Genomic DNA, 12,518 nt, shown 5'->3' on the forward strand with positions numbered 1-12,518 from the left:
GCAGTCCATCTCTGCATATGTGCGCAGGACCCAGGATTTCTACTCACTGGGGCTCCTTAACATATATAACGGTAAGACACTAAAAATGTGGTGTTTTCCCTGAAACTTTAATTGGGGTTTATCTTCCCCCCTAGTTCCTAACTAACTTGGGAATTCCCCTCTAAGCTGAGTAGCTATAGGTTGGAAACTGCCTTTGCCTGCTTAGCAAGCTGAATACTTGCTCCATGGCAGTCACCTTACTCGCAGTGGAGGTGGTTCTTTGTCCTAATACTGACATGCAGCTTGTGAGGCAGACAATGGCAGCAATAGCTGTGTACTTAGCTTGACAACAGGTTCTCTTTAAACCCTTCACATACAAAAGCATTCTTTCATCAGGGCGTGGAGAAAGTCGCATTGGTGGGAAATTCTGCAGCTCCAGAAAAAAGGAGTTCTCATCTGGAAGACAAAGAACCAGCTAAGCAGGAAGTGCAAAGATATATCCAAGAAATACAGCAAAGAGATCTGATTATCCAGCAAATAAATGCCAAGGTAAAATCCTGCGCCAACATTACACTGAACATCAGTAATATGATTCTTTCTTACATAAGACTCAAACTCAACCGTAAGATGATCCATTTCATGATCACACAGTAGTAGGTGCCTTGTTCTTCTAAATCATAAGGAAGGAAGACTTCCATTTAATTGCCATTACATTTGGTACTCTTGGCTAGTACCTAAGGGATGCGTGTTGTCAGCAACAATACTTTGGTACACCATAGCATTCAAGTGATGCTCAGTTGGTATTAAAGGGCCTAAGGTGTGGCAAAAAAATATTCTCCACAGTATTACACCAGCGTCTGGGTAAACTTTTATAACAAGACAGATTTGCAGATTGAATGAAAAAATAAGAGATTTGCCCGGACAAGAGCCGAATTTTTTTTCTTGGCTCTGAAGAAATGAACCTGGCATGGTTCTTTACTGCTGTAACTTGTCCACTTTAATGTTTGATGTTTTTATCTTACACTTATTAAAATTATTATTATTAGTCAACATTCTCAGATGTCTTCAGGCTGGGCACAGGATGCACAAGGTCCTCTTTGGATCTTCTGCTGAGAGTGGGCTATTCTCAATTATGCCGATTGTGGTGCTGACATTTTATCATATCCGCACCGCTGCTCCCTGCATCGTCGCACTGTGAGTCAAGTGTGCCATGGTAAAGCCCCCTAAGGGGATGGGACCATGGGGCCCTGCACTTACAGTATGCCATCAATCTTATTAGTTGAGTGACGCTTAACTTAAACATGAAGGCTGAGAACCTCTTGTTGTGGAAAGCAGTTATTGCAAGAGACGGTACTAAAGACAGGAGAGCCAGAGCTGCCTTTTTTTTTTTTTTTTTTCAACCCCCAAGGGGTCATTAAAAATAAAGTCTAGCCTGCAGTCAGGCTTTAATAATTAAAATATATACAAACACAAAACATTTCCTTGAAGAATGTGCTTATCTGTACAGTCTTTGATCTAGTGTTAGTGATCCTGTTCACATTCTTTTCCAGGCCATGGAATTGATGGAGATGAATAATGTGTTATCGGCTCAGCTGAAAAGCGTGTCCCAGGGATTGAAAGATACACAGACGAGATACACTGACCTGCAGAATCAGTATTACAAACTGCAGAGGGACCTGCAGAGCTCACAAGTTACCAGTCGAGTAAGAGCTTGTTTCAACTCATTGGAGCAGATTGTATTTATTGCATACCTAAAATTTCTTGTTACATAATTAGGATGATCACATTCACTTGTATATCTAAAGCAGAAAATAAAAAGGTTTTAGATTTCCATAAATAACTAAATGTTTGAGAACTTGACTGTGTAAAAAAGACTGTAATTAGCAAATTCCTGAACAACCTTCTCTTCACCCAACAAACATCCACTGCGCAGCGCATGATAGGCAATTAAAGTGGCATTAAACCCTCAGATGTTTTTAACATAAACCAATACTGTAATGTGTGCCTTACTGTAATCCATGGTTGTTTGCCTTCTCTTTGCTGCTCTTCCTATTAAATCTGCATCTGTTCTCATGCTGGGCAGAACTTCTGTTTTGCAGCAGACTGCCTTGTCTCTGAAATGGATACATGGTGTCTGTGTGTAGGTTTGCAACCTGAGCCAGCACTACAGGAAGAGGCCCTGAGCTGCAAAGGGAAGTTCTCCCTCAGCATGAGAAGACATGAGGATTTAAAAGGAAGAGCAGCAAAGAGAAGGGAAACTACCATGGATCACAGTAAGGCACACATTACAGTATTGGTTTATGTTAAAAACATCTGAGGGTTTAATGCCACTTTAAGGATTGCCTATTATGCACTGAGCAGTGGATGTTTGCTGCTTCCATTTCTGTTGATAATTTCTACTGATGTTTATTACTTGAAACCCAGATTCCAGTCTCCTGATCTGGTAGGTTAAGCCCCATACACAGAGAATGTCACACAACCAGCTTTAAGTAAAGACAGTGTCTTTCCATGCTCAGCCACCTTCAGAATTGGCTTGTGGCATAAGTATTAGACATCAATGTCCACAGAAGATACAGTGCTATGTGCAAGTTAAAAGTTGCTGCTTCTTTCCACACTTTGTTCTTGTGTCCAAATAACTGTACAAGGATCACCAGTCCCGCCACATATATGATCCTTTAGAATGCGAGTATAAAGATTACCTATTGAGCTTCTCGTTCCATTGATCGTATATTGACGAGGCATCACAGTTGTACATGGAGGAAAGATGTAATGAAGGATGCTTTACTTTTAAAGTGGTAGAATTCCTGAAAAGATGACTGTGGTGAGGTTGAAAAATATTGGCTAATACATTACCTTTAGCAAAAGAAATGATTTCAGCTCTTTTGTGGATCGTAGATCTATAGCGGTTGATGGTAATAGTGGTAGCGCAATTTGTTTTCTTTACAATTCTGTGAACTGTTTTTTTTGTCACACAGAGCAGTACGTAAATGTATAGAAGTCATATATTGATTGATTCTTTGTCCATTAAATAGCTGACATGCTCCCATTGCTTGCAGAATGACGCTCTGACCGAGGTACCGCCTGGAGCTCCCCAGGAGAGAACCGACGTTCTTGTGGAAATAGACAATGCCGAGCTGGCTGACCTGAGGAGAAGGTTTGACATTGTTGCTGCGCTTTCCCCACAGAGAATTTTTGTACCTTTTTATAAAGACAAAAATATGTGTCCTCCCTTGTCCTTGGGAAAATAACGTTCTATTAAGAGAGTCCTATTTCTTCATCTGAAAGGAATGGAGGACATATGAATGCTGTACAGTAATAAGGTGTGCTGGGCTAACATTGGGATTTCAGGGTATAAGGTGACCGATTGCAATTATAATATGCACAGACCAATTCTCCCATATTGTTGTTCTAAATTAACTATATTGTACTGTATACTGTAAGTTAATTCATATACATTTAGAGGTGCACCGAAATGAAAATGTCAAAAATGAAAACAAATGTCAGGCCGAAACCAAAAGTGTTTTTTATTCTAACTTTTTCAAACTTTTTTTTAATATTTTATTTTTTATAAACGTTTTAATTTTTTTATATTTTATTTTTATTTATTAATTTTTTATTAAATATTTGTATGTTTTTTACTTTACTTTTACGGGCGTCAGTGAAATATTGGGGGTCTAAACAAACCCTTTATATTTCCCTTTTAAAATAGAAAAAGAGATTAAGGACACTCTCCTCAATCTCTTTTTCTGCAGCCCCAGTTATCAATGAACAGAAATCCTCTATACTGAGTGTTCCTGTTCATTCACAACATGAGGACAGAGTATGATTACTATAACCACAATCATGAATGAACAGGAGGAGATGTAGATCACTTCCCAATCATTCATAATTGAGGATATAGTAACCATACTCTGTCAATTATTTACAAACACTCAGCGATCACTGATCCCTGACTGCTTGTACCCGCTCTCCATCCTGACGGCGCTGGCTGTCTCCACCCACACACCGCTCTCCCAATCTGTGACAGGAGGCTGAGCGGTGCTGGGAGGAGAGATGGCGGCCGCTCACAGGGCTCTCCTCCCGTAGCACTCGGGCGCCTGTGACAGTTTCTCTCCTCCCTGTCGGGGCACAGAGCAGCGCCCAGCGGGGAGGAGAGAAAGAAGAGATGCACCACAATATCGGCAGAAAAATGGCACTTTCGGCATTTTGACAAAAGTGCCATTTTTAGCCAATATATCGGTGCATTATATATATATTTGTGAATCAGCCCCTGGGCATCTACCTTACAAATAGAGTATGGAGGCTACCTCTGGGATTACATATATATCTATAGATATATTATAAAATCCCAGAGGTAGCCTCCATACTCTATTTGTAAGGTAGATGTCCAGGTGCTGATTCACTAAAATATCCACAGTAGGTATAGAGGCACTCAAGGTTCTTGCAGCAGAGATAAGTCAAAGCATCAGCATTTTATTGTCAATGTTCTGATGGAGCTCAGTCCATCTTTAAGGAGATGGAATGAGATTTATTGAACTGTTGATAATGCTTTGATTTATCTTTGCTGCAAGACCCATAAGAGTGCTTCTATATCTACTTTGGAGACGTACGAAAGTAAGAATGTGGGCTATACCTTTTGTGTGTCCCTAGCCCCAGGAAAGGCATCACTTACATTTTTTTACTTTCCTACAACTCCCCATGGATAACGCAGTATAACACTCTACTGCTATATAATGTATATGTAAATATACATATGTAAATATATGTAAAAGTTTAATGCCTTAGCCTATCCCTTGCTCCTGCTGTACTGGGATTATCTTTTGTTGTGTATGATGGACGTGGGGCTCTCTGCATTTGAAAAAATATCAAAAAAATCTTTACTGGTGTATCTCTAGATGCACATGAAAAAAACCATCTGCTCGTATATGTGCAATGCTGAGATTTGCTGCTCCCATGTATTTAGGACTGTTGGCTGACCAAATGTTAACCTGTTTCTTTAAAGGCTCACGGCGACTGAAGTCAGCTATGATGCTGCGCAGCAAGAGCTCTCAGAGTTATTGGAGAGGCTGGCTCAGGAAAGGGTACGCAGGGAAGCCGCTGAGGAGGCTCTTCACCGCACAGAACAGAATAATAGAAGGTTAGTAATGTTATTACTAAAATCCAACCTGTTCCTCTGAGAAAACAGCCATATGCAACTGCCTGAAAGTTGTGAAGAAAAGAAAGGCCGTACTTAAGGGATTTCATTTGCAAAACAAATGTGTTTTAAGAAAACATGTTGGCCGTTTTAATTGTTTAGAATTGATGACCGGGAGGAGGCACCTCAGAGTCCCTGCTAGCACTGAGCTAGAACACCCTTTTCTGCACCCCTCTGATCTTAGGTTCAGTTTGTTACTAGAGGCACAATTTCTCTAATTTCTGAAACTAAGCCTCTCCCTTCCCTTGTCCATTAAAGGGCACCTCAACAGGATCTATAACTATCTAACAGCAGCTTAGTTTGGTTCCTTACAGGGTGGGAAATGTTCTTGCCAAGATTCAGATTTGACCGGCTCATGTTGAACATTATAGAAGCTTGTCTTGCATTGTGGACACATTTAGGGGGAGAGTGCATTGGGTGCTTTTCATATGATGGGTGCTGACCAATACGACCAGCCTTAACCTGGGTGCTTACCCTCGGTGTAAATCACCTTACTATGGCTTTTAAAGCTAAACTCCAGGTACATATAAAATGGGAATATATCCCTCAAAAGGCTATAAATCCACTTTGTCTGCATGATTGCTCCCTTTTGGTCTGTTAAATATTCTGTTAAAAGCATTTTAAGTGCATAAATACCTGTTTATCCGGCTTGGATTTTCAGTGCAGAACTGAAGTGTGTCAGTACGGCAGAACACCTACCCATGTTATAGAGATAAGGAGAGAGGGAGATGTTCGGTAGTCCCAATAAACTTCCTTTCCTCGGGTGACAACACTGATTCTCTATAGATTCGGTATAGTGAGTGAGCGTGGTCACCCTAGAACAGGGAATGTGTTACTGGCAGGGCCACCAGGTGAAAATAAAAGGGGGGAAAGCCTGAAAACGAATGCAGCCAATACATCGAGGGGCTTTTAAGCTGCACAACATGACATTTTGTATTACACTTTAATACCTAGAATAACACGATTGCTTTGAATTGTCTGAACAATTGTCCTGTATGTGACCACCTTAATTCCTGTTTACCCTGCAGTGACTGTCGAGGCTTCAGTTAGAGCCGCACGCTGATCTTAGAGGCTGTAATTTGGTTTGTCACACGAGGCAAAACTTTATCTGGCTGAACTATTGTTTACTAATTAGTGTGTCATTATAGCTAATTGATCCTCTTGCTTACTGCATAGCCCATTTACCACGCTGCTTAATATCCCCCCTCGGGCGCAGATTTCCCTCTCGCTCTCTGAAATGTACGTGGTGTTGTACTTACGTTACACTGCGCTCATGAATAACAAAGGGAAATCTCTCATTAAATAAAAAAATATAGCTGCTAGTTTTAAAGTGCAGGCAGAGTGCACATACCTGCAGACACCTCTAAGCCCTGCGGGTACACCCAAATACCGGACCCTTCTGACAGGCAAAGGTATTGTTGAGTCTTTCCTGCTCTTTCCTGTCTTCTGCACATTGCTGTTGGCCAGTGAGGCTGGCCATCATTGTAATGGGCCAACAGAAGCATGTGGCAGGTGACAAACCAGCTTTGGCACCAGGAAGTAGCTTTGCCCATCAGAACAATGGGGCCATTCTGCCTTAATGATGGTGCTTGCAGGCTGCTGTCTGCATATGAAGAGTGGTATAACCTGTGGTACCCAGAGGCCTCTAATATGGATCTTCATCTTTAGCAGCTACAGGTGTTTCTGCATCAGCAGAAAATATCATTTGACACCCTCCATCTCTTCTGTCCCTGTAATTCTTCCTTAGAGACCAAGACTCCTTTAAAGGGACATTTTAAAACTCAAATCCAGAGGTCTTGCCTGCCCAGGACGTTGGGCATTTTTTCAGGACTGAGCGGCACTTATGTAATGACGTTGGATGCCGCTCATTCCTGCATGAAGATTCCCTGCAGAGGGCGTAAGAACGACAGGCTGGGCACACAGGAAATGGGCAGAATGACGCAAGTGTCGTTCTACCCTAGAGGGGGCTGCTAGCGCTGGGAAAGGTAAGAAGTAATAGGCAATTTTGTATTCTTTATATGGGGGGAATTGTAAAATTGGAAATTGTTATTGGAATTCCAGTTTAATACTTCTCTTTTATCCACCACCCATGTCGCTGGTCTCCGCTGTCTTCTTAAAATAAACTGGCTAAAACATTTTCAGCATGCGGCACATCTCTGGGTGTATCAGATTCCTGGTCCTTTGTGGTTCCTTCTTCCAGCCCCTATGTGCTTACTGTGTCTTGTAGTAACATATGAACTGCAGGAAGGAACCCCAGCATGCAGAGAGGACCTCTCCTTATGTTTTTTTTTTTATTATGCATGAAGTTTACATTGGCCAGGTTTTGCTGTATAAAGAGAAGTAATTGAGTCCCAAGCAGGGTTACAGCAGGCCGAAGTCAGTATGTTCTCTATTCTGCCAAGCAAAGCTTTAATCACCAGATGCAGGTTCTCCGCTATACCTATGCTCATTATTTACACCGGTAGTATTTCCTCCAGAAAAAGCTTCCCGGTTTGCCTGGCTCAGTTACCGCTCCTACATGTTTTCCAGGCACATATTTCTCCTTTTTTTTTTTTTGTCTCTGTATTCTCGGGCTGAAATTGCTCATGGTACTGTTTACAAATCTATCCCAATTATGTAAAACTGGCACACGTACACTGCTATAAAAATATGTTGTGTCTGCTTGTTCTAGGCTGGAGACAAAGTCCTCTTCCAGAGAATACGAGTTCGCTCTCCAGATGGAGTCAGACGACGAACGGGAAGCCTTAATTATTGATCCCACTCAGAATGTTGTGGTGCGGAAAGTAAGTATTAAGTATTGGGCTGGTGTCTAAGACTCATTGCATTAGAGCAAAAAATAATAGATACGATTTAAATATATTTAAAGGATCAGTCTGCCCAATACTCATTATTAGGGTTACAGATAGAGGCTGTTGGGGGAATCACTAGTTGATCTGTAAAAAAAAATAAGTCAAGGCAACTGGACTTGCTGTATTTTTCTTGAAGACCTTTCACTGGACATCCGACCAGCTTTCTCAATTCAGAATTACTTCTCTGGGAATAAATATGGTGAATGTCGCTCTAATCCACATAATATGTTCGTCACAACCAGGTGTTGATATAATTTGATTTTTTACATGTATACCATGACCTGGATGAATGAGAACCTTCACAGACAATAGTTGAGTTCTCGGATCTTTCAAGGAATCCAGTGCCAAGTCGTCCTAGCTAGAGTTCCCACACGTTTTATCGGCTTTTCCAACACTTTTCTTGTTGCAAAAATTGCTGTTCTCTTCTCTTAGGCCGGGTTCACACCTGGGCATTTTTCAGCACTGATTGAGGTTCTAAAAAATGCTCAGCAAGTGAAATACCATAATTTCCTATGAGCATGGTTCCCACCTGGGCGTGTTTCAGCGCGTGGAAACGTGCTGAAAAACGCCCTATGCCCAAACAAGTACAGGAGCTTCTTTGGGGCGTATTTCAGCGCATATCCATTGTTATTCGCTAGCGTGGCTCGGGGTTAACAAAGCGGTAACCCCGAGCTACACTCGGGAATACAACGTAGGTCTTACCTTGTCCGCGATCCCCGCTGTGTCCTCCGCCCGCTTCCGTTTTCCGGGTTTCGTCCCTTGCGAGCATCCGCATCGCAGGGGGGCGCAACCGGTGGGAAGTCTGAAAGTTGAAAAAAAAAAAAATACCTGAAAAAAAAATCATACCGCCAGGGAGGTATAAAAACGAGCGTCGAACGCACGTTTCACTGAACTAAAAAACGAACAGGACCAACGCGCCTATAGTACGCCCAGGTGTGAGCCCAGCCTTAGGCAGTTGTCACCAGAACAATTATCTCCATTGGAACATAAAAGGGTTAATCTCCCCACCCTGGACACTGCAATATAAACCTTTCCTCACTGTATCCAAAACTTAAAGTGACATCAATCTCAGGAGTTAAAACTTCAAAACGCATTCAAGTACCTTAACTATTAATCTTATTTGTGTATCACTCGGCTGTAGATCCTCCAATCATCTCTGAATTGGTGCTGACACTGTCCTTCCTTCTGGAGGTGGCTACTTTTCTTCCCCATGGTTCCTGTGCGTGTTGTAAAGTAGTCACCGCTCCAAGCTCGCTCCGGGGATGGATTACCATCTCACATGTAGGTTACTCATTTGTATTGAGATTGTAGTCTATGGCGGGCGCGAGCTTGGACTACTTTACAGCACACACAAGGACCATGGGGAACCAAAGTAGCCACTATTATTTTATTATTTCTTTCATTTTTCCTAATTGCTTAACCTTTGACTCGATAACACAAAGTGTCCAAACTCTGTTTTATATTTTGCTTTTCTAGCTCAAGGGTGGAACACTTTCCATACGGAGATGGCTGCGCGGTCGGAGCCTCTATTGCTCAAAGCTGTTGACCTCCAGATCAAAAGCTCGCTACGTATTCCTCACCTACCTTCTGGGATTACACATCCTCGTCCTTATGTGCCTAACTGGAGTTCTATAGCAAGAGACATCCCATGCAAGCGCAAGACTCTTATCTTCCCATGCTGTCATAACTTCTTTACATTAATGACTTGTATTTAAGAGAACTTAGTCCAGGTTTCCGGTTAAACTGTGCAGCACACTGTGTGTTTCATAATGGGCGCCTGGAACAGAAGAGAAGCACAGAAGAACGGCACTGAGTAAAGTAACACTACTGATCTGTTTGTAGTGGGTGAGGAGCACAGATGGAGGACAATGGTGAGGAGCACAGAAGGAGGACAATGGTGGGTAACAGGTTCATTCATTGCTCCTTTCATGATACGTCTGCTAAAGGGGTCACTTCACCCAAAAAGGATCTTTGCTGTGACAAGAGAAAGTGGAACTCCCAATACATACATGTACACTTTAGGTATAGTGTTAGACGTTTATTTATATATTTATTACAGGCATTTATATATTAACAATACATTACACAATGCTACTGTGCATTGGCATCTGTCCCTGCCCTCGAGGAGCTTACGATCTAAAGTCCCAAACTCAAATACGAGGGACAATTTAGACAGGAGCCAGTTTATCCTACCAGCGTGTCTTTGGTTTGTGGGAGAGAACCAGAGGAAACCCACGCTAGCACAGGGAGAACGTGCACGCTCTGCAGAAGTGTCCTGGCTGGGGTTGGAACTGAGGACCCCAGTGTTGCAAGGCAGAGATGCTAACCACTAAGCCACCGTGAAGTCAAGTCAGATATTTATTGATAAAATGGGCAGGGGGACGTACCAGCACCCCACACCAGTGTCTCAATACTGTTTATTCCATCCAAAAAGTCTAAATAAGCCCTCGTTCACACCTGAACGTTTTGTAGCGCATTCTACGCTCGACGAACGCTCTACAAAACGCTCAAAAATATAAATCCCATTGTATTCAATGGTCTCGTTCCCACCTTGGTGTATTTCCGCCCGTCCCTAACGCGCTACAAAACGGCCCACGCCTGAAAAGGTACAGGTACTACTTTGGGCCGTTTTGTTGCGCGTTTCCATTGGGATACAGCCAAGTAGCCGATGGACGCGCGACTTTTTTACCGCGAATTGCGGTAAAAAAAACGTGCGACAGACGTGCATATGCAATACGGCTAGGTGTGAACGAGACCTAAGAGTCATGGTTTCCAGCCTGTGCGTCTCGGGAGCTTTAAGAATACTTCCTTTAAAAAGACTCGGTGAGCCGGTAGAGATTGAGGATAGACTCTAGTTTCTTTGTAGAGATTGTTTAAAGGCGCAAGCGTCCGCAACTGGTTATTGTTTTGTGTTCCTGTTCGAAACATTCCCTTTGATTTCCCGAACCTGCTGACTCCAAGGTAAGGATACATCTCAAAAGTCAGACACAAAAAAAAATTGGACAGGTTCCATCCCATTTGTTTCCAAGAACCACCAGCACTCCTTACTGTCTGCGACCTTCCAATGGTAGTGGTGCTCATGGTGATCACACGGATGACGCAAAACTCAGAATAGTCTCAACAGGTCACCGGCACACGCACAGATGGATTCAATATCTCTTTGATATGTTTATTGACGAATGTCACAGCATGTCATTAGAAGCTGAAGCTAGCGTTTCGGGACCTCGTAGGGACCCTTCATCAGAGGGACATGGTGACGATAGTTCCATCCCATCTCTACCCACCTAAAAATAATATTATTGGCCCGACTCTCTTTCTGCCCCGTTGACTCACAAGGAAGTCAAGGGAAATGGCGACACATTAAAACATTACATAACTGATCCTGCTCTGTCTAAAACTGTTGGCTGGAGTTCCACTTTACTTGCCAGAAAGCGTGGCAGACATCTCTGCGTCGGAGTTCCCAGCTCTGGCCAGCTACCAATTGGGCAGAACTGGGACTCAGGCAAGGGAATGTCTCTTCTAGAGTTGTAAGCTGGTGGGTGAGTATCCTAACAGTTTCACTTCTTGGCAGAAATATCCATTTTGGGTGGACTGACACTTCAGCACTCCCTCAATCCTTCATGCCCCCTCCCCTCTCCATATATTGCTGCTGTTAAATCTTGCACTGGCCACTACTTTGTATATAGACCCTTCACTGCAAACGTGCAAGCTGTATACTGTATATTTTGGTTGTCTTATAAAAGATTATATATTATATTTGCTAAAAGAAATAACTTTTCTCACTGTGTATAGTTTGCTGCTTCTAGAAGATCTATTGAGATTTAAGACTTGAATCTGTGTAAATCGAGTTCCTTTTCTAGAAAGAAGATATTTTATCAGCTCCAACATGGGTTTCCGTAAACTGTCCTTCAGTTTCTTGGTGTGTGGCAGGGAAGCTTTCAAGTGCAATAAAAAAAAAATATAATGCCAGTCTGTCAATTTCTTGTGTCGTCTTCTTTGGTTACAGGAGAACGCAGATATAGACTAGGTTTAAAGCTACACAAAAAATGAATGCAGTTGTGTATTAAACAATGAAATCTATTTCCCATAACGTCTTCCAGGACAGCATCACGAGATGGAATCTCCTCCCCCACACACAGGAAACACGTCACTTAATCTGCTTAAAAGACCCTCCTCTCCTCCACTCCCTATTGTTATAAAGTACAAATACCTGTCGTAGTCATGGTGGCCGCCAGCCAAATATTTGAAACCAAATGTATAATGTTTGTCAATGGGAAGTGAGGGAGTTGGGTTCCAGGCCTCTCTCAAAACAAGGAACGGTTCTAAATAAAAACTGGTGTAAACGGAAACGCAGTAAGGAAGGTAAGTCAGTAGCAAGTGAGGAAGTTAGGTTCCACGCCTTTCTCATTGACATAAGTAACGTAATACACAAACATTTTATTTAAAGCTCCTTGTGTGCTCATGCAGCAGCTTTAAATATAATGTACCTGTATTCA

General features: G+C 42.4%; 1 protein-coding gene across 1 annotated transcript in view; it reads left to right on the forward strand.

Annotated features, from left to right (window-relative positions):
* The window catches only part of LOC108797573 (golgin subfamily B member 1-like), a 70,777-nt gene extending 61,102 nt beyond the window's left edge, over positions 1 to 9,675 (forward strand). The window contains exons 24-29 of the mRNA XM_018569188.1: positions 376 to 528; positions 1,530 to 1,682; positions 3,036 to 3,133; positions 4,982 to 5,116; positions 7,845 to 7,956; positions 9,499 to 9,675. Coding sequence (XP_018424690.1) covers positions 376 to 528; positions 1,530 to 1,682; positions 3,036 to 3,133; positions 4,982 to 5,116; positions 7,845 to 7,956; positions 9,499 to 9,657 — 810 coding nt within the window. The 3' untranslated portion in view covers positions 9,658 to 9,675. The remainder of the gene's footprint in view (positions 1 to 375; positions 529 to 1,529; positions 1,683 to 3,035; positions 3,134 to 4,981; positions 5,117 to 7,844; positions 7,957 to 9,498) is intronic.
* The last annotated feature ends 2,843 nt before the right edge of the window (positions 9,676 to 12,518 follow it).

This window comes from Nanorana parkeri, unplaced genomic scaffold (assembly GCF_000935625.1).
Source record: "Nanorana parkeri isolate BGI_ZX_2015 unplaced genomic scaffold, ASM93562v1 scaffold1298, whole genome shotgun sequence".
Classification (NCBI taxonomy): Eukaryota; Metazoa; Chordata; class Amphibia; order Anura; family Dicroglossidae; genus Nanorana; species Nanorana parkeri.